Source organism: Bufo gargarizans, chromosome 4 (genome assembly GCF_014858855.1).
Source record: "Bufo gargarizans isolate SCDJY-AF-19 chromosome 4, ASM1485885v1, whole genome shotgun sequence".
NCBI classification, from domain to species: domain Eukaryota; kingdom Metazoa; phylum Chordata; class Amphibia; order Anura; family Bufonidae; genus Bufo; species Bufo gargarizans.
In genome coordinates, this window is record NC_058083.1 from 312,198,870 (window position 1) to 312,222,655 (window position 23,786).

Consider the following 23,786-nt stretch of genomic DNA (forward strand, 5'->3'; position numbering starts at 1 on the left):
GCGGCATGTGGCATCTTTGTGTGTATATTTTGAGGTAACCATCTGTCACACCAGTAAGTGAATACATCTAAGGTACTTTTTAGTAGTTAATAATTGTATATAATTAGTTAGATTATAATAAAATATCCACATGACAGGTTCCCTTTAAGTTAATACAACAAGAGGGTAGCAAGGAAGCAAACATTAATAAGAACGGTGTACTACTGTGGATGCAAACAACCAAATCTGATTAAACCCTCAAACTGGTGTTAAAATTGAGAATTTAGCCAATATATCCTTATATTAAGGACATATCTGAGCCCGAGCACCGTGCCATGGTATCTCAAGTAGCTCGGGACCTAATGCTAACATACCTGTGCTGTATGGGCAATACCAGGAGCCAGTGAGCAAATTACAGGCGCGTAAGGTCCGACTCACAACATACTCCCAGCTACCTCCAGCATGTAGCCATGCTTGCAATGAGAAGGGGGGAGGAGGCTGTGAGTCCCACCTAAGACTGACTGATAAGGCCTAGGCCTCACAGGTGCACCTAAATTTTGCCTGTGGATGAGAATCAGGCACATTTGAATTTGGAGTTTATATACCTCCAAACATATCTATATACAAACTACAAAAAATGGTGTGGTGTTAAAGGGCAGAAAGTGCTTAACTCCTTTATGCAGTTGTGCATCTATACCCGGGGTTTTACTCAGACCCAGGAGCTGGTTTGAAAGTGTATAATATTCTTCGTGACACAACCCCTTTTGATATCACCACATTAACCAGTGTAATTTCTTATTTTTCTAGATTCACACCTCTCTCATAAATGGGAGACCAAGTGCTGAAGATCCCAGTCCAACGCTCTTAGAATTTACATCTGCTCGCTTCATACGACTGAGACTGCAAAGGATCCGTACCCTAAATGCTGATTTAATGATGTTAGCCTATAATGATCCACAAGATTTAGATCCAATTGTTACAAGACGGGTATGTGAACCTAAAGTTGCACTAAAACTTTTTCCATTTCAAACTGAAAATATTTTTGTATTTGTCATAGAGACTTTGAAGCTTCTTTAGCCATGTTATACAAAAAAATTACGTGCCCATTGAGTATGCGCTTATCTTGCTATATACAATCTAAAGTCTGTTTGTTATGTTAATCTTTAAAAACTAACAAAAGATCATTTCAGCTAAAACGAGATGTATATTAAGAATCTGATTCTCAAGCAGGATAAACCACATTATTAAATACATAAAAGGTTGTTATGTACACTGTACATGTCATTTTTAAATTGGTTGCAACTGCAATACTGTAGGAATCATTAAAAAATACAGCTCAGCATTCACAAAATTCATTCAAAGAATCCAGTAAAGTGATTTTTGAATAATTATATTTTAAACTATTCTTTAAAATTGCTATAGTAAAATATTAAAGTCTTTGGATTTGAAAAAACTAGAATTTTGCAGGATAAAACTTACCAGGAAAGATTAAAGGACCTTAACATGTATAGCTTGGAAGAAAGACGAGACAGAGGGGATATGATAGAAACTTTTAAATACATAAAGGGAATCAACAAGGTAAAAGAGGAGAGAATATTTAAAAGAAGAAAAACTGCTACAAGAGGACATACTTTTAAACCTTTGCTCCTCTAATTTAAAACTAATATCAGGAAGTATTACTTTACTGCGAGAGTAGTGGATGCATGGAATAGCCTTCCTGCAGAAGTGGTAGCTGCAAATACAGTGAAGGAGTTTAAGCATGCATGGGATAGGCATAAGGCCATCCTTCATATAAGATAGGTACAGGGGCTAATCATAGTATTCAGTATATTGGCTAGATGGGCCAAATGGTTCTTATTTGCCAACACATTCTATGTTTCTATGTTTCTATCTGTCTTCCCCTCCACCATAGCACTGTGGATGAACCACTTCCTATACAGCTCTGCTACATCTGTGTATTTCCCCACCCCACTAGCACTCTGGCTGAACTACCTCATATACAGCTCTACTACATCTGTCTTCCCCTCCACCACTAGCACTATGGATGAACCGCTTCCTATAAAGCTCTGCTCTCAGTAATGTCCCCCCCTCTGTGTCCCTCCATTCAGTAATGTCATCCGCTCAGTGTCCCTCCATTCAATAATGTCCTCCCCTCTGTGTCCCTCCATTTAGTGATGTCATCCCATCTGCGTCCCTCCATTCAATAATGGCGTCCCCTGTGTCCCTCCACTCCATATTGTTGTCCCCTGTGTGCCTCCACTTCAGAATGTCATTCCCTTTGTGTCCCGCCATTTCATAATTGTGTCCCCTTTGTCCCTCCACTCCTATTTTGCTCTATTTCATAATGGGGTTCATCCAGAATTCCTTTATTCTCCTATATTGTAATATCGTTGTTTGATTTGGTGGTGCATTTATTCATATAAAAATGATACTCACCTATTTTGAAGTTGTCCTGGTCCTCCGATACTTGTCCGGCACGTCCTCTCTCTCCACTTCTGTCTCCGAAGTCTTTGGGCACCGGCGCATGCGCTGATCTTTACTCCTTTGTGCCGCGTCTAAAACTGAGCCGTGGCATAAAGGAATAAGGATCAGCGCATGTGCGGTCGCCCAGCGGCGTGCGCATCCATGATTGAAAGGAGAGGCCGGGCACTGGATAGCTTGGACCTTCTGCGCATGTGGCAGGCGAGATGTGGCTGTAACTAGGGAAAAAGCAATGACAACAATGAGTAAGATAGGGAATAATTTTATCAAGAAGGGTGGGAATTGACTAATACATTATATTTACAAAAATGATCACTGTCACATTATTTCCAGATTTAACAGTGATCATTGTGATGGGAATACCCCTTTAACCTCTGTTAACCTGGCTATGCTGAATGGGAATCACTAGGCCAATACTTCCTGAAGTAGTATCTGTGTGATTGACTGCTGACCAACAGGAGTCAGAGACACTGGTGCAGAGTACAGAGGAGTCAGGCAACACTGTAGTCAGGGAAAGGCCAGGGTCAGGTAAGGCAGAGTATGAGCAATCCACTAAATGAGCAGAAGTTGGTACACGAGCAGACAAACAAATAAAGTACACTTTAGGAGGAACTAGCAAACTAGGAACCTATTGTTCAGGCACCTTCCCAAAGGGGAAGGTGCCTTAAGTACTCTAGGGTTGCCAGTCAAGATGGTGAAGATTATGGTGCATGCTTGCCCTTTAAGAACCAGAGGGAGTGTTTGCATGCCCTACTGACATTAAAGGAGGCCTTATCAGCAAGAGGACGGCAGCCTGCATTGAGGGACAGAGCAAACCTTATTGCCAGGCCTGCTAAGAATAAGAGAAGAGGGGGCTGGGTCCACCTGGAAAGTAGAGAAGAGCAACGAAGGCCACAGGTCATTGCTGTAACAATCACATCAGTAGTGTCTGTATTGTTGTTCATGTTTTCAGTTTATAAATGATGACAGTTCTCATTACAGTCTTAGGGGTCATTAACTATCAGATATATGCCAGTATTCTGGCATATATCTGGCACAGATTGTGGCACAAAGGTTATTTGCGTTACAATCTGCAACTTTTCCCTGCTCATGGCAGGTCTAAGAAAGAGGACGTAATGTGGTTAAGGAAGGCGCCGGGCACATCTCAGTTATCATTTTCTATGCCTGTTTTAGGTGTAGAAAATTGTCTAAAACTAAGCCTGCAAGGAAGCTGTCTTACATTTAGAACTCTGATGGATATGCCGAAGTTATGTAGAGGCCTGCGCCTCTTCATAACTTTGCACAGATCCACTGCAGAGCAAGGGTTATTAAGACTAGTGTCTAAAATGCCTGTCTTAATAAATTACCCCCGTAATGTTTTACTATATGATATTTGTTGATAATGCACATTATATAATAAAAAAATATAGGCAAACTGAGTTGAATGAAATTAGATTTAGGTAGCTATATGACACTATACCTGTAAGGGGAAAGAAACACATGTACTGTATGCGTAGAGCTCATCGTTGACCACAGTGGTGATGTCATATCTGTTGCAGCCAGTGATTGGTAGCTTACTCTGCATGACTAAGCAGACAAGGGGGGGTTTCAAATTGTCAATCACCGAGTGGCACCGCCAACATGATTTTGATGCCTAAAAAGAGAGGTTTAACCACTTCAACCCCCCTAGCTGAAACCCCCTTAATGACCAGGCCACTTTTTACACTTCTGCACTACACTACTTTCATCGTTTATTGCTCGGTCATGCAACTTACCACCCAAATGAATTTTACCTCCTTTTCTTCTCACTAATAGAGCTTTCATTTGGTGGCATTTCATTGCTGCTGCCATTTTTACTTTTTTTTTATATTAATCGAAATTTAACTATTTTTTTGCAAAAAAATGGCATTTTTCACTTTCAGTTGTAAAATTTTGCAAAAAAAACGACATCCATAAATAAATTTTTCGCAAAATTTATTGTTCTACATGTCTTTAACCCAAAAAAATGTTTGGGAAAAAAAAATGGTTTGGGTAAAGTTATAGCGTTTACAAACTATGGTACAAAAATGTGAATTTCCGCTTTTTGAAGCAGCTCTGACTTTCTGAGCACCTGTCATGTTTCCTGAGGTTCTACAATGCCCAGACAGTAGAAACCCCCAACAAATGACCCCATTTCGGAAAGTAGACACCCTAAGGTATTCGCTGATAGGCATAGTGAGTTCATAGAACTTTTTATTTTTTGTCACAAGTTAGCGGAAAATGATGATTTATTATATTTTTTTTTTTCTTACAAAGTCTCATATTCCACTAACTTGTGACAAAAAATAAAAACTTCCATGAACTCACTATGCACAACACAAAATACCTTGGGGTGTCTTCTTTCCAAAATGGGGTCACTTGTGGGGTAGTTATACTGCCCTGGCATTTTAGGGGCCCAGATGCGTGAGAAGTAGTTTGAAATCAAAATCTGTAAAAAATGACCTGTGAAATCCGAAAGGTGCTCTTTGGAATGTGTGCCCCTTTGCCCACCTAGGCTGCAAACATATACCCATGCTGGGTAAGAGAAATATCTTGGCAAAAGACAACTTTTCCCATTTTTTTATACAAAGTTGGCACTTGACCAAGATATTTCTCTCACTCAGCATGGGTATATGTAAAATGACACCCCAAAACACCCCCAACTTCTCCTGAGTACGGCGATACCACATGTGTGACACTTTTTTGCAGCCTAGATGCGCAAAGCGGCCCAAATTCCTTTTAGGGGGGCATTTTTAGACATTTGGATCCCAGACTTCTTCTCACGCTTTAGGGCCCCTAAAAAGCCAGGGCAGTATAAATACCCCACAGGTGACCCCATTTTGGAAAGAAGACAGCCCAAGGTATTCAATGAGGGGCATGGCGAGTTCCTAAAAAAAAAAAATTTTGGGGCACAAGTTAGCGGAAATTGATTTTTTTTGTTTTTTCTCACAAAGTCTCCCTTTCCGCTAACTTGGGACAGAAATTTAAATCTTTCATGCCCCTCAATATGCCCCTCACGGAATAACTTGGGGTGTCTTCTTTCCGAAATGGGGTCACATGTGGGGTATTTATACTGCCCTGGCATTTTAGGGGCCCTAAAGCATGAGAAGAAGTCTGGAATATAAATGTCTAAAAAATTTTACGCATTTGGATTCCGTGAGGGGTATGGTGAGTTTATGTAAGATTTTATTTTTTGACACAAGTTAGTGGAATATGAGACTTTGTAAGAAAAAAAATAAAAAATAAAATTCCGCTAACTGGGCCAAAAAAATGTCTGAATGGAGCCTTACAGGGGGGTGATCAATGACAGGGGGGTGATCAGGGAGTCTATATGGGTGATCACCCCCCTGTCATTGATCACCCCCCTGTAAGGCTCCATTCAGACGTCCATATGTGTTTTGCGGATCCGATCCATGTATCCGTGGATCCATAAAAAATCATACGGACGTCTGAATGGAGCCTTACAGGGGGGTGATCAATGACAGGGGGTGATCACCCATATAGACTCCCTGATCACCCCCCTGTCATTGATCACCCCCCTGTCATTGATCACCCCCCCTGTAAGGCTCCATTCAGACGTCCGTATGTGTTTTGCGGATCCGATCCATGTATCTGTGGATCCGTAAAAATCATACGGACGTCTGAATGGAGCCTTACAGGGGGGTGATCAATGACAGGGGGGTGATCAATGACAGGGGGGTGATCAGGGAGTCTATATGGGTGATCACCCCCCTGTAAGGCTCCATTCAGACGTCCATATGTGTTTTGCGGATCCGATCCATGTATCCATGGATCCGTAAAAATCATACGGATGTCTGAATGGAGCCTTACAGGGGGGGTGATCAATGACAGGGGGGTGATCAATGACAGGGGGTGATCAGGGAGTGTATATGAGGTGATTACCCCCCTGTCATTGATCACCCCCTGTAAGGCTCCATTCAGACGTCCGTATGTGTTTTGCGGATCCGATCCATGTATCCGTGATTTTTAGACATTGGGATCCCAGACTTCTTCTCACGCTTTAGGGCCCCTAAAAAGCCAGGGCAGTATAAATACCCCACATGTGACCCCATTTTGGAAAGAAGACACCCCAAGGTATTCAATGAGGGGCATGGCGAGTACATAAAAAAAAAATTTGGGGCACAAGTTAGCGGAAGAAGAAGTCTGGAATATAAATGTCAAAAAAAATTTACGCATTTGGATTCCGTGAGGGGTATGGTGAGTTCATGTAAGATCCATGTATCCGTGGATCCGTAAAAATCATACGGATGTCTGAATGGAGCCTTACAGGGGGGTGATCAATGACAGGGGGGTGATCAATGACAGGGGGTGATCAGGGAGTATATATGAGGTGATCACCCCCCTGTCATTGATCACCCCCCTGTAAGGCTCCATTCAGACGTCCGTATGTGTTTTGCGGATCCGATCCATGTATCCGTGGATCCGTAAAAATCATATGGACGTCTGAATGGAGCCTTACAGGGGGGTGATCAATGACAGGGGGGTGATCAGGGAGTCTATATGGGTGATCACCCCCCTGTCATTGATCACCCCCCTGTAAGGCTCCATTCAGACGTCCGTATGTGTTTTGCGGATCCGATCCATGTATCCGTGGATCCGTAAAAATCATACGGACGTCTGAATGGAGCCTGACAGGGGGGTGATCAATGACAGGGGGGTGATTAAGGAGTCTATATGGGGTGATCATGGGTGATCAGGGGTTCATAAGGGGTTAATAAGTGACAGGGGGGGGTGTAGTGTAGTGGTGTTTTGTGTTACTTTACTGAGCTACCTGTGTCCTCTGGTGGTCGATCCAAGCAAAAGGGACCACCAGAGGACCAGGTAGCAGGTATATTAGACGCTGTTATCAAAACAGCGTCTAATATACCTGTTAGGGGTTAAAAAAATCGCATCTCCAGCCTGCCAGCGATCGATCGCCGCTGGCAGGCTGGAGATCTTGTCTCTTACCTTCCGATCCTGCGTGCGCGCGTTTACAGGAAATCTCTCCTCTCGCGAGATGACGCATGGATGCGTCCAGGAGGAATAAATCAACCGCCTCCCGGACGCATCCGTGCGTTACATGGTCAAGAGGCGGTTAAATAAATTAATTCCAAGTTTTACAGAATATTTTCCCACTAAACTATACATCAATCTGATCCGCTTTTCCCGCTCTGTAAAATTCTGCCTATAGATTGTACCACATTTCACGGTTACCGGATGCCTTGAAGAAACATGATAAAGATACAGCCAATAAATAAACATATTTAAGAAACATACATGACTAAACAAATACATTACTTCTATAAAAAGTTAATTCTTCACTCTAGATAATTCTAGCTGTGTTTTTTCATCATTTATTTCACCACACATTAGACAGACTCTAACAGGCTTTAATGCAAGAAGAGAAAAGGCAAAGGTTTCTCTAACTATAGAGCAGCAATTACGACTATTACTCATGATTCCTCTTTGACGGTTATTACAGGGGAAGTTTACTAAACAAGTTAAGGCTTCAAAAAGGAAGCTGTAATGTCTGGTCAGTGTATTCTAACATCTTGCTTACAAAGGATAAATGAGGTGTTGCTATGGAAACCAAGAGAAGTGTATTCTCTTACTAAGTTGATATATATGAGGTCTGTTCATCTGAAAGTTCCTTTTCTCCTTGTGTACAGTAATTATGGTAGGAAAGTGATGTCCTGCAAAACTACCTCTGAAGTTCCAATTGGCCATTGTTTGGCACTAGAGATGAGCGAATCAAATCCAAAGAAGTGGAATTTGATCCGAATTTCCGGATAAATTTGATTCGCTGTAAATCCAAATTTCCTTGTGCTTCATGGAAGCTAATCAATTTAACCTGAAATAGTGTAAGAAACAAATAAAATATACTTTCCTCCTTGCTCGCAATGGGGCGGCCGCCGCCATCTTCATTGAAGATCTCAGCCAAAATCCTGTGCGTGGTGACGTATCACGTCACCATGCTGACCGGCGTGACAACGTCATCTCGGGCCACACGAGATTTTGTGCAAGATCTTTAAGCAAGATGGCGACGTCCGACCAGTTGCGAGTATGATTTAATTTTCTTTTTCCGGTTAATTATTAACTGTATTATTACTCTCAGATGCTGCAATCATGTATAAACGTGACATCTGAAGGGGTACATTGATGGGGACCGGCGCTATCGCAGCTCCCTGTTATTGCACCCACTACTTCCCAAAAAATTGTCATTCGTCAGAATGCAAATATGCTACGGTTATGTCTGATCTATTGCTGGATTAGCTACATATAATATTCTCTATGATCCTTCTGTATGTGTGATAGGAATAGGGAAGAATGATCACTCTGTGCTGTTTATAGCAGACATCATAGAAGCTAGTCTCTACCCACTCTGGAACTGAGCCCATGGCAAACTGACAATTACAGTAGAAATGGAGCTTGCACAAAGGGAGAACTGCAGAAAAATGGAGAATACAAGACATACCATGACGAGACACAGTGTCATTTCTCAAATACACACACCTGCAATGAGAGGGACACTTTAAATGTTTAACCCATTGATGACCAGCACCGTAAATGTACGGCAGAAGTTGTCACTTTAACTATGGTGCCTGCTCACAAATGCAGAGGCCCATGGCTAATGTCTGAGATTGGTTATAATACCAATCACAGACATTTAAGATAAAGTGGTCAAATGTAAACAAAGCATATGAGTAGTGAAAATACAGGAGTTATACTCTCAAGCCCAGGTAATAGCTTCCCTTGGCTGAGATAAGAGAAGCTGTTGCCTTGTAATGATAGTGATTTGGGACCAGTGCTCAGTGAATGGTACTTCAGCACTGCAGGAGTTAATCCATCCTCCTGCTCTTGCTCAGGTGCTTGTTAAGTGCTAATCTTCCTCCTAATTTATTTCGGCTGTGGATCCACCTTCTTGCTAAGATTTGAGGTTTTATACTTGTCAAGGGTCTAATACAGTGTACCAAACCCTGTCTGTCTTCTGATACTAATCCTAGCCGCCTGCCCCGACCTTGAAACTGTGACCTAGATTACGCTTGTAATTAGTCTGCCCTGACCTTGGCATTGCCATGTAGATTGTAAGCCCTCACGGGCAGGGCCCTCTCTCCTTCTGTACCAGTTTGTAACTCATCTTGTTTATGATTAGTATAATTGTCTATTATGTATGTGCACCGCTTATCATATGTACAGCGCTATGGAATGAATGGCGCATAAATAATAATAATAATAATTTGGAATATGCAAGTACTCAGCCTGCCCTGACTAGTGGACTGTGTTCAGACTGCACTTTTTGCTTGAGTCCTTGGCGCTTTGCACCAGTGTGTCTGACCCCTGTGGGTCGCCAGCCACCTTCACCAGGACCATTCAAAGTAGTAGCGGCCTGGTTGGTTCCTTGTAGCAAAGTCCCTGTATAGATCCCTGTATAAGGGGTTAAAGGGTGAATACTAGGGAACCACCAGGACACAGGACAACGTCCTCAGGTTTAGCCCGAAGCCAAACTGGTCAGTTGGCACAGTGGTTCCACACCCACTGACTGTGACAATAAAATGTTGCCATTAGAAAATACAACTTGTCCAGCAAAAAAAAAAACAAAGGAAAGGAAAAATAAAAAAAAGTTATGGCTCTGGGAAGGCAGGGAGAAATAAACTAAAAAGCAAAAATGGAAAAATCGCCTGGTCCTCTAAGGGTTAAACTACTAAACTAAGAAAAATGCTACATACCCTCTTTCCCTAAGTCAAACTCACAAGACTTCAGATCTTCAGATAGCTGAGATGTAAGGAACTGTCTGATGGTTAAAGGGGTTGTCTGGGATTGGTGACATTTGCTTAGGTGCACTGTAGTGACCTTAATTGTACATACGTGTCTGCATTACCTTTATTTTCCTTTTCTGATGCCCCGTTTTCTAATCTCCAAATTCTGAGCTGGAAGTTTGGTTTCTCTACAAGTTAGTGACGTACCAGAATAACATAACAAAAACAAAGACAGGTGCACTCTGCGGTCTTACTAACCCTCGTACTGGTGTAAAATTGAGAATTAGCCAACATATCCTGCTTGGAGGACATGTCTGAGCCCGAGCACCACGCCTAAGGTTTCTCAAGTAGCTCGGGAACCTAACGCTAAACCTACCTGAGCCGTATGGGCAATACCAGGAGCCAGTGGGCGAATTACAGGTGCGCAAGGTCCGACTCAAAGCAATCTCCCAGTAACCTCCAGCATGTGACCATGCATACAATGGGAGGAGGCAGAGAGCTCTGAGCCCCACCCAAGACTGGCTGATATAGCCCGGGCCTCACATGTGCACCAGAATGCTGCCTGTGGATGGAAATAAAGGCACATTCAGACTAGGAGTTTATACACCTCCAGAAATTCAAAATACAAACTACAAATTGGCAGTGGTATTTGCGGTCTGCGGCAGGCATCCTCCATTGTATGCATTTTTGCTGGGGATTGCCATTAGCAACAGGCCACAAGTGCAGGATCTGCCCCCCCCCCCCCCCTGGTATAGATGCACCACTGCATATGGGGTTGAGCACTTCCTGCTTTTTAATACCACGCCAATTTGTAGTGACGTACCGGGCACCTTTGTGGAGAGTGAAGCCTCTTCTTCCGCTTCGCAAGGAGCCCGGTGACATCACCGGCACCCACGGACATTATTCAGAGGGCAGGGAGAGTGGGTAGTAGGCTGCAACAGGCTGCGCTAAGTAACGCCCCTCTGGTCCGGAGACGTCACCGGCACACAAGAATATTATGCAGAGAGCAGAGAGGGAGGTTTGTAGGAGGTAACATCAGGGATATATAACGCCCCTCTGGTCCGGTGACATCACAGACCATTGCACAGCCTTATCTACAGTATAAAGATGGAAGAGGAGGGATATGTGGGCAGGAGGCGGAATATAAATGAGGGCGGGGGATGCACGGAGGTGTGGAGACTGATCTGACTGACAGCCCAGATGCCGCAATGCTGAGCTGTCTTGTGGGACCCACAAGGTAGTGCGACAGGACCGTAGGAGCACTGGAGAAGTGGTAAAAATACAGGAACACAACAGGGGGACCTTGAATCAGCTAGACATGTTAAAATATCATGTTTTTAAAATCTATTTGATCCCGAACAACCCCTTTAACTGAGATTTTCTTGATCTAATGTGAATTTACACGGCCCGATATTCAGGCAGATTATCAGGAATTATTGTTCCTGTGAAGCATGTTCCCATCAATCTGCCTGTCTAAATGTGCCGCTGATGACCTGATGAACGAGTGAAACGCTCGTTCGAGTGATCCTGTCGTTTGTGCACATAAATTATCGTTTATGGACAGCAGATTGCGCCATCTAAATTGCAATCTGCTGTCCAGAAGCAATGCAGCTGTATGGGGGCGACGTCATCATACTGTGGGGGTGATCACTGCATGTAAATCACTGAACAAGCAACCGACTGTCTGGAAGGAACGGTTCCTTCCTGACAATCGACTTTTGTAAACCCGCCTTAAGGGGCTTGTGATTCATTGCAGCCCAACTGATGATCCATAACCTTGTTTAAATAAAGACAACATACTGTGAGACACATCATTCATTACCATGCAACTGAAATTAACACTTTCAAAACATATATTAATGAATTCAGTAACATATTTCCCCCACTGTGTGCCTGTAAAGCACCTTTAACTGTGAGGTCAGGAGATCCATTTCATTCCGACTGTGGAGTGTATAATATACAGCTGAGTTTTGAGGGTGCACAGCAGGGGAATGGGGGGGAGCATAAACATAAAGCGTAGTAATCCCAACTTAGGAGAAGCAAAATTATTCATGTAGTACTGCTCCTAATAGCGCTCCGAGGTGACAAGTAACCCTTTAACCCTACATATTCTGCCTCCCTTTCCACAAAACCCGAGTCATGCTCCCTTCTGTCCACCTTTCCATAAAAAATTGTGGCTCTGAAATACAAAAAAATCTTTGACCTTTTTGTTCCAATGCAGGAAAACAAAACATGGAAGAGTCAGAAATATCAGTCACATAAATCAGGTTTTAAGGGTCGGTACAGCATGAAATATATGTTTATTTAATTTAGGTGACTAGATTTGCATTTGCAATCCCAGCAGTAGTATCACGTCAAACTACCGAGGACTTCTGCTTCATTCCAGTGACCGTAAGCAGGAAGTCATAGTCTAGCATTGTACTGATGCCTGTAATAGATTTCAGCAGAGGGTCAGTGAATGAAGCAGGCGGGCATAGCTGTTGATGTCTCTCACCATCACATGTCCACCCACTTTGGAAACATGGGCTGAAAGCAGAGCCATGGAGGAACGGAACCTAGTAAAGCATTCATTTCCACCTATGGATGGCCCCACAATGACAGTCCAGCCTGGGTATGGAGGAAGGCACCAAATTAAATTATTGCTGTCTAAATATTCTTCTACGTCCCAAACAATGAAGTTTATTGCTCCATACAAATTTGAATAGTGGACATTGTTTACCACACTACCCAGTAGCTTTTATCTGAATATAGAAGAACATCAAAATGCATTACAGCTCTGTATGAAAATCCATCACTGCAAATAAAGCTTCCTTTGATTTGTTTGATGGTGAGCTGGGCATTTAACTTGGTGATTACAGTTCTGTCTCTGTCGAAGGTTTGTGCATTTGTCACTGTTCTGTCTGATGTGAATGAGGAGCATATAAAGGGCAGGCAGAACAGAATAAATGGTAATAAATCAGTCTTCAAGAACAGGTTCACCGATCCACATTACTGATGGAATTTATTGATATGGCATTCAACCTTCCAAAGCACCCGCTTAACAGGGTCATCACAATTTATCAGCTTCACCTTTGTGTGTTTGTCAGAATTTGACTTCAATCTGTCCATGGCATTTTCCTAAGGATAATATTATATTTGCATAATCAGGCATCAATGATTGGGATCAGTAAATATCGTAATGTAATATTTTGGAGCTTTTGTGCCTCGCAGTTATTAAAACATGCCAATACTTCTCTAAATGCAACCCAAAAAAATTAAGGCTACTGCTCTTTACTGTTCATTCACTAATAGTTGTGAATGAATTTCTGGCCAATTCTGACCAATTTGTCCAAATCAGGTGTCTGATTTGATTCAGACCGGAATTGATTCTACCCCAAAGAATAATGTTTGAACAGCTTTAATACCATTCTGGTGTTCTCTCTCTCTGTCTCTCTCTCTGCAAAAATTCTCCCAAATCAAATTACATGAAAGCTATGGAATGATATTTTTTTAAACATTCACATCAAATTTTAATTCTCTAGAATCAAATCACTTATCTCTACTCACTAATTTATAACATACCCCCCATTTTTTTATATATAGTTTAATTAAAAAAATATTCTTTATAACTCATAATTTAGACATTTAAATCTCTGCTCTGTTATGATTAGAAGATCAATGGGCAGTCTTACCTTGTGATTGACAGTTCTGTTTGCACAGTCTTCTAGAACTGTAAGCAACTCATTTTAAGCTCTTTAACGCAAAGCCAGCATTAGTAATCTTAAAGTGACAGACACATTCTGTATATAGCTGCGGGTGCTGGTGGTACCTATTTCCTTAAAAACAGACTGCATTGTAGGATTTTTATGTTTTAAGAAAAACATGGACTGAAAATGTTTTGCTTTTTGGTGGTAAATGCTTTCCTTTGTGTATACACACGTGTCATATCAGGCTCCTTTTTCATCTCCCCTGTCTTCTGATCTGAAAAATAGCTAAGACAATTTTGAAAAAAAAAAATCGCCAAGTTTAACATTTTGAGTTTTTGAAAATTCAGGTGGAATTTCATATGTTTACATTCAATTTGCTAATTATTGTTGTAGATTGTACTGCATTTAAATGGTGACAGATTCCAACCTGGGATTTACTGATGTGTATTATTGGTGATGCCTATTAAAAGATAAAATCACATAATAGCATATGTTGTTTGTTAAGGAATGATATCTATTTTCCTTATTTTCAGTACTTTTACTCTATAAAAGATATTTCTGTGGGCGGAATGTGCATCTGCTATGGTCATGCAAGGTCTTGTCCGTGGGATACAAAGACTAATGTAAGTAAATTGGTATAGAGCAAAATAATACATATTCTGCAACCCAGAAAATTCATAAAACGGAATCTTTGGAATAAATAATATGATGAGGTTACATAGAAACAAAGGCACAAAAAGGTGCAACAGGGGGTAGCTTACCCTAATGGGGAGGGGGCACATACCAAAACTGAAGTAACATCTCTAGATAAAAAAATGCATCAAATTTATCAAACAATGCACAATGTTTGATACATTTTGCACAAATTGAGATAAAGCAGAATCAAGCAAGACTTACTTCAAAAATTCCCTTCATAATAAATTCCCTGCATAGTACTGAATGTTACATTGTTACAAATGATTATTATATTTTAACAATGCCTACAGGTTAGATAAGAATAAGATTATACAACAGTGAGCTGGGCCGGTGCATTAGAATACAGACACTGCACTGGTCGGGATTCTTCGGATTCAAATTTTACAAAATAGGTCAGGATTAGAGTCCACGAATCCCTTGAATCTTGTTAGATTCGAGGGATTCGTGGATTTGACGGATCCGTCGTCCCACCTCTAGTTCCGCAATAAAAACTCAATGTACTCCGTATGCATTCTGTCTCCGTATTTCCGTTTTTCCGTTCTGTTGAAAGATAGAACTTGTCCTATTATTGCCGGCAAATAACATTCCTTGGCTCCACTCTAGTCAATGGGTCCGCAAAAAAAAGGACACATACGAAAATGCATCTGTATGTCTTCTGTATCCGTTCCGTTTTTGCGGAACCATCTATTAAGAATTTTATGCCCAGCCCAATTTTTTCTATGTATACTGTAAATGCCATACGAAAAATGGAACAAAAAAACAGAACAAAAACAGAAACACAACGGAAACAAAAAACGGAATGTGCTTAGGGACACCAGAGCAGTGGGACCCTCTTTTAAATCTCCATGTACGCTAAGCCCCCAGACTTTCCGGCCCGTAAACTCGGTGGGTTGCACCAGGGAAGCCCTCACAATGGTCACCCAACTCCCTAAGTCCAGCAGAGCCACCACAGAAGTGACTCCAACCTCCACCTGACAAAAAGGCTCATTATTGAGAGTTTCTGCAGTGTCTGACGCACCGACCCTTCTGGCATACCATGACTGTTGATACCCAAAGTTTACGTCTATGGGCTCGACCAGATGGGGACAGTCTGCCCGTACATGGCTGGGATCATGACACTGCCAGCAGATTATTGGGTTCTGATCCTTAAAGGGCACATCCCATGCAGTCTTTTTCAGCTCAGGCCACCGGGTCTGGGGCGGGGATTTTCCCGATTTTGTTACACCCTTCTCCAGAGTTCCCCCCTGGAGTTCCTCAGTAGCCCCATACCGTTCGACCAGGTCCACCATCTCCAGGTCACTAGTAGGAGATGTCTGGCCAACCCAGCGCTGGAGTGGTGGTGGCGATGCCCTCCAGAATTTGTCAGCTACAATACGGTCCAGCATAGCAGTGGGACTCAGTACATCAGGCGGTAGCCATTTTTGTAAGAGATGAAGCAAATTATAATACTGGGGTCTCGCTGGCTCACCTGGGTTAAACTCCCACTGATGCACCCGCTGGGCCCGGACCAACACATTCACCCCCAGTCTTGCTAGGATCTCACCCTTCTCCTTATAGTAGTCTGCCGCTTGCTCGTTAGGTAAATCAAAGTAAACCTGTTGGGGTCCTGATGCCAGGAACGGAGCGATGACCTCAGCCCACTGGTCTTGTGGTAGACTCTCCCTCACGGCCACCTTCTCAAACACTGCCAGGTAGGTTTAGACCATCGGTGCCATTTTGGGGATCGCCGTGCAGACCGCTTTCCAGGCATCGTGGACTCCCTGAGATACTCCTGTCTTCTCTAATGCCATCACGTGTTTCAGCAGCCGCTGGTTCATTTCTTGCTGTCGCTGATTAGCCTCTAGCAGTTGTCTGTTAGTCTCCTGCTGCTGCTCCATGGCCTGTTGTTGCCTTAGGTTGGCCTGCACCAGGTGCCTCCTCATCTCCTCCATCCTGTCCCGTGATGCTGGTTGTAACTTAGCAGGCTTAATCTAGGACATACAACAGCCCGAAAAAAAAATGCAACAAAAATATTTTGGCTTTACGTCAGCCTCACTTCAATTGCACGCATCCTCCACCAATTGTAGGGATTCTCTCTGGTACACAGGGTAAGTGGACGCAGTACAGAGGCAAAAACCAGTTTGTAAAGTAAAACTACAGTGTTCTGCTAAAATCAGTGGCAGCTTGGTGAGCAGAGCTGGGAGATCATGAATATCAGGACTCATTGGCATGTGCTGTTAGGGATGAAAAGTAGATGAAAATATTCCATTGTCATATCATGGCATTTTTTCTGTGAAAATCTTTACAATTCAAATATCAGCCCTTGTACACTTTCTAACACCTGCAAATAATACTCAAAACATTTTCCAGTTTGAGCAACTGTAGTACAACAGTAGTCAATTGTACCTCTATATTTCCTTAGAGTTTTGTTCTACTCCCTAAAGCTGGCCATTAGTCTTATGTCAGCCAGACCAACAAAGAAAAGTTGGTTCAGTCAACACACTAATGTTTGTCAGGAGCTCCTTTCTCTCCCCCGACAGATGATGGAATCAATATGTTCCTTGGGAGGTAAGCCACCTATAGAAATGTCTGACAGTGGCTATTTCCACTCTTCCCCTAAAATACATACATATGTGGGAGGAGGAAGTCAGGAGATATAGCTGTCGGCTGACTGATTCAAAGTTGAATTTATTTTACTCACTTATATAGCACTGGCATATTCTGCACTTCTTTACAGACATTAACATTACTTGCAGTCCCCAAAGGAGCTCACAATCTAAGTTCCCTATCAGTATTTATTTGGAGTGTGAAAAGAAAGAGTACCTGGACAACACCCACACAAATACGGGGAGAACATATAAACTCCATGCGGATGTTGCACTTAATTTGGACCTAGGACACTAGTGCTGCCCTTTAAATTTGTATGGACAGCTTTACAGTTGATAGGCAATCCTCAAGATACTATCTGATCAGCAGGAATCTGACAGCCAGCAGCCCCACCGATCTGATTGTGACATACTTACCATTCCACAATCCCACAACAGGAGGTCTGAAGGAGAGGGCATTGGTAGTGTTGAGCGCGAATATTCGAATTGCAAATTTTAATTTCGAATATCGCCACTTTGAGAATTTGCAAATATTTAGAATATAGTGCTAAATATTCATAATCATGTATATTCTAATCACAAATTTATTGAAAATTTATTGCGAATATCGGCACTTAGCAACATCCCTAGCAACAAAAAGAAAAGTGTTGATCGCAAATTTAAGTATTGCGAATTTTATTGCTAATTTTGCAATTGACGATTTTTGCAATCAAGAAAATAATGACTGCCGATCACGAATTTGCGAATATATGACGAATATTCACCTTAATTTTCACGAAATATAGCAAATTCAAATATTGCCCCTGCCGCTAATCACTGGGCATTGGCATCGTCACACCGTTGCCTGGATAGCACAATTACATGGTCGGCAGGCAAGTAGGATGTGAAACAGCCCCTTTAAGAAAAGATAACATTTTTATACTTTTTAAACATTTTATTTAACCAGTCTTGCTTGTTATAATAATTTAACATGCTATTTTTATTTTGTGTTCTCTATGGTAGAAATCATCCTGTGAATGTGAACACAATACATGTGGTCACAGCTGTGACAGATGCTGTCCTGGATTCCACCAGAAACCTTGGCGTGCTGGGACCTTTCTCACAAAGCATGAATGTGAACGTAAGTGTACAATATCCATGTCTTGGCAAAATGATTGTTAGTGTTCAATGGCTTTTTGGTCCTTCATCTTTCAACTGAAGAAAAGTGAAAATGTTAGCATTCATTAGAATACAAAAGTAAGGCTTTATTGAAAACTCCATTAAAATTCATCAAAGAAAAGAAGTTGTTGTCATTTACGCGAGTCAAGAATTCATAGTGCCTTTTGTCATAGCTGGCTTTCTTTGATAAAGCCTATGGGGGACATCTATCATCCTCTGTATGCCAGAAAACGACAGCAAAAAGTCATTTTGTGACCTTTTTGGGGGTGCAGGTTTGGCCATAGCCAGTCCGACATATTTATTATAATCTTAGGTAACTAATGTAGATTATACAGGAAATCTACACCAGCTCCTTTGCTGGCACAGATTTCAATTTTGGTGCATGGACCTGCACAGATGGGCCACCATAATTAAGAGACGTGTCCTTTCTAATAAATGTTCCGCATTTGATAACAGTGGTGGATAGATAAAAACCGGAGTGTAATATGCTGTTCTTAACTCCTTAAGGACCGGGCTCATTTTCACCTTCAGGACCAGGCCATTTTTTTGCAAATCTGACCAGTGTCACTTTATGTGGTGATAACTTTAAAATGCTTTGACTTATCCAGGCCATTATGAGATTGTTTTTTCGTCACATATTGTACTTCATGACACTGGTAAAATGAAGTAAAAAAAAAAATCATTTTTATTTATAAAAAAATTCCAAATTTGCCCAAAATTTAGAAAAATTAGCAAATTTCCAAGTTTCAATTTCTCTACTTCTGTAACACATATTAATACCTACAAAAATAGTTAATACTTTACATTTTCCATATGTCTACTTCATTTAAGGATCATTTGGGGAATCACATTTTATTTTTGGGGGACGTTACAAGGCTTAGAACGTAAATCTTGAAATTTCTCAGAAATTTTCAAAAAACCAACTTTTTAAGGACCATTTCAGGTCTGAAGTCACTTTGTTAAGCTTACATAATAGAAACCAAACAAAAATGACTACACCCCTCAAGGTATTCAAAACTGATTCTACAAATGTCTTTAGGTGTTCCACAAGAATTAATGGAAAATAGAGATACAATTTAAAAATTTAACTTTTTTGGCAGATTTTCCATTTTTATATTTTTTTTCCAGTTACAAGGGTTAACAGCCAAACAAAACTCAATATTTATGGCCCTGATTCAGTAGTTTACAGAAACAGCCCATATGTGGACTGTAAACTGCTGTACGTGCACATGGCAGGGCGCAGAAGGAAAGGAATGCCATACGGTTTTGAAAGGCGGATTTTGCTGGACTGTTTTTTTGGACACCATGTCCCATTTGAAGCCCCCCTGATGCACCCCTAGAGTAGAAACTCAAAAAAATGACCCCATTTAGAAACTACGGAATAGGGTGGAATTTTTGTTTATACTACTTTAGGGTACATATGATTTTTGGTTGCTCTATATTACACTTTTTGTGAGGCAAGGTAACAAGAAATAGCAGTTTTGGCACCTTTTTTGTTATTTACAACATTCATCTGATAAGTTAGATCATGTAGCATTTTTATAGAGCAGGTTGTCACGGACACGGCGATACCTAATATGTATACAATTTTTTTTATTTATGTAAGTTTTACACAATGATTTCATTATTTTATTTTTTATAATCATGTTTTAGTGTATCCATAGCCTGAGAGCCATAGTTTTTTCAGTTTTTGGGCGATTATCTTAGGTAGAGTCTCATTTTTTGCAGGATGAGATGATGGTTTGATTGGCGCTATTTTGGGGGTGCATATGACTTTTTGATCGCTTGCTATTACACTTTTTGTGATGTGAGATGACAAAAATGGCTTTTTTTACACCGTTTTTATTTTTTTACGGTGTTCATCTGAGGGGTTAGGTCATGTAAAATTTTATAGAGCTGGTCGATACGGACGTGGCGATACCTAATATGTATACTTTTTTTTATTTGTGTAAGTTTTACACAATATCAATTTTGAAACAAAAAAAATCATGTTTTAGTGTATCCATTGTCTGAGCTATAGTTTTTTCAGTTTTTGGGTGAATATCTTAGGTAGGGTCTCATTTTTTGCAGGATGAGATGACGGTTTGATTGGCGCTATTTTGGGGGTGCATATGACTTTTTGATCGCTTGCTATTACACTTTTAGTGATGTAAGGTGACAAAAAATGGTTTATTTAGCACAGTTTTTATTTTTTACAGTGTTCATCTGAGGGGTAAAGTTATGTGATATGTTTATAGAGCCGGTCGATATGGACGCGGCAATATCTAATATGTTTTTCCTATTTTTCCCCAATTTTTTTTAACCTTATTTGGGGAAAATTACGTTTTCTGTTTATCTTTATTTGAAACTTTGAATTTTTCGGGGCTAAAACTTTATTTTTGTAACTTTTTTTAAACTTTTTTTTTTTGTCCCACTTTGGGACTTCAACGTTTGGAGGTCTAATCCTTTACAATGCATTCCAATACTTCTGTATTGGAATGCATTGGCTGTATGAGTAATACTGTGCGTATTACTCAAACAGCTTCCGGCCTGTGAGATCCAGGGGGCTGGATCTCACAGGCACGTCACAGGAAGGCAGCGCCGATGCCTAAGGAAGACATTGCACTGCCTTCCATGCCATCGGGTCCATGCCATCGCGCTGCTTTCCATGCCAGCTGTTTTGAAGTAGCAGGACTTGTGTGAGTGTTACTTCATCTTCAAAATTACTTGTACGTTGTCCTGGTTGTAGATGCAGAGCAATGTGGTCACAACTGATTGTCCCATTTAAATGACTGGTGAGAGTCAGACCCCCACTATCTGCTAATGATCACCTATCCTTAGGATAGATCATCAATAATAGCCAATAGTGTTGATCGTGAATATTCTAATCGCAAATTTTTATCCTGAATATCGGCACTTTGAGAATTCGGGAAGATGTAGAATATAGTGCTATATCTTCGTAATCGTGAATATTCTAGATTTTTTTCATAAGTACCCTCACTGCTTCTTGCTTGTTGGTCAATAAATAGGCTGCAATAACTATGTCTAAGCTTAGCAACATCCCTAGCAACCAATAGGAAAGTTGCCTAACCCTTACTATATAGGAAACTCCCCAGCAGCCATTTCCTGCTGTTTTTTGCAGTTCTGAGAGAGAGAGAGAGAGAGAGAGAGAGAGCAGTGACATTGCTGTGCTCTTTGCTTTGCTGAGTCATCTGAATCTTTATTCAATTACATTAGATAGTTAGATCATATATATAATACAGATAGTTGGTGGGAGATAGTCAGTGTAGGTTATATCCTGCTATAGTGTAGCTATATAGTTCTGAGAGAGACAGCAGGTGTCATTGCTGTGCTCTGTGCTTCCCACACTACATTAGATAGATAGTTAGATAGCTTATATATATACTGCAGATAGTTAGTGGTAGATAGTCAGTGTAGGTTATATCCTGCTATAGTGTAGCTGTATAGTTCTGAGACAGACAGCAGTGTCATTGCTGTGCTCTGTGCTTCCCACACTACATTAGATAGATAGTTAGATAGCTTATATATATACTGCAGATAGTTAGTGGGAGATAGTCAGTGTAGGTTATATCCTGCTATAGTGTAGCTATATAGTTCTGAGAGAGACAGCAGTGACATTGCTGTGCTCTGTGCTTCCCACACTACATTAGATAGATAGTTAGATAGCTTATATATATACTGCAGATAGTTAGTGGGAGATAGTCAGTGTAGGTTATATCCTGATATAGTGTAGCTATATAGTTCTGAGAGAGACAGCGGTGTCATTGCTGTGCTCTGTGCTTCCCACACTACATTAGATAGATAGTTAGATAGCTTATATATATACTGCAGATAGTTAGTGGGAGATAGTCAGTGTAGGTTATATCCTGCTATAGTGTAGCTATATAGTTCTGAGAGAGACAGCAGTGTCATTGCTGTGCTCTGTGCTTCCCACACTACATTAGATAGATAGATAGCTTATATATATACTGCAGATAGTTAGTGGGAGATAGTCAGTGTAGGTTATATCCTGATATAGTGTAGCTATATAGTTCTGAGACAGACAGCAGTGTCATTGCTGTGCTCTGTGCTTCCCACACTACATTAGATAGATAGTTAGATAGCTTATATATATAATATAGATAGTTAGTGGGAGATAGTCAGTGTAGGTTATATCCTGATATAGTGTAGCTATATAGTTCTGAGACAGACAGCGGTGTCATTGCTGTGCTCTGTGCTTCCCACACTACATTAGATAGATAGTTAGATAGCTTATATATATACTGCAGATAGTTAGTGGGAGATAGTCAGTGTAGGTTATATCCTGCTATAGTGTAGCTATATAGTTCTGAGACAGACAGCAGTGTCATTGCTGTGCTCTGTGCTTCCCACACTACATTAGATAGATAGTTAGATAGCTTATATATATACTGCAGATAGTTAGTGGGAGATAGTCAGTGTAGGTTATATCCTGCTATAGTGTAGCTATATAGTTCTGAGACAGACAGCAGTGTCATTGCTGTGCTCTGTGCTTCCCACACTACATTAGATAGATAGTTAGATAGCTTATATATATACTGCAGATAGTTAGTGGGAGATAGTCAGTGTAGGTTATATCCTGCTATAGTGTAGCTATATAGTTCTGAGAGCAGACAGCAGTGACATTGCTGTGCTCTGTGCTTCCCACACTACATTAGATAGATAGTTAGATAGCTTATATATATAATACAGATAGTTAGTGGGAGATAGTCAGTGTAGGTTATATCCTGATATAGTGTAGCTATATAGTTCTGAGACAGACAGCAGTGTCATTGCTGTGCTCTGTGCTTCCCACACTACATTAGATAGATAGTTAGATAGCTTATATATATAATACAGATAGTTAGTGGGAGATAGTCAGTGTAGGTTATATCCTGCTATAGTGTAGCTATATAGTTCTGAGACAGACAGCAGTGTCATTGCTGTGCTCTGTGCTTCCCACACTACATTAGATAGATAGTTAGATAGCTTATATATATACTGCAGATAGTTAGTGGGAGATAGTCAGTGTAGGTTATATCCTGCTATAGTGTAGCTATATAGTTCTGAGAGCAGACAGCAGTGTCATTGCTGTGCTCTGTGCTTCCCACACTACATTAGATAGATAGTTAGATAGCTTATATATATACTGCAGATAGTTAGTGGGAGATAGTCAGTGTAGGTTATATCCTGCTATAGTGTAGCTATATAGTTCTGAGAGAGACAGCAGTGTCATTGCTGTGCTCTGTGCTTCCCACACTACATTAGATAGATAGTTAGATAGCTTATATATATAATACAGATAGTTAGTGGGAGATAGTCAGTGTAGGTTATATCCTGATATAGTGTAGCTATATAGTTCTGAGACAGACAGCAGTGTCATTGCTGTGCTCTGTGCTTCCCACACTACATTAGATAGATAGTTAGATAGCTTATATATATACTGCAGA

General features: G+C 41.0%; 1 protein-coding gene across 1 annotated transcript in view; it reads left to right on the forward strand.

Annotated features, from left to right (window-relative positions):
- LAMA2 (laminin subunit alpha 2) overlaps window positions 1-23,786 on the forward strand; it is a 772,405-nt gene that overhangs the window by 56,170 nt on the left and 692,449 nt on the right. The window contains exons 3-5 of the mRNA XM_044291170.1: window positions 787-966; window positions 14,434-14,523; window positions 18,184-18,301. Of these exons, the coding sequence (XP_044147105.1) occupies window positions 787-966; window positions 14,434-14,523; window positions 18,184-18,301 (388 nt within the window). The remainder of the gene's footprint in view (window positions 1-786; window positions 967-14,433; window positions 14,524-18,183; window positions 18,302-23,786) is intronic.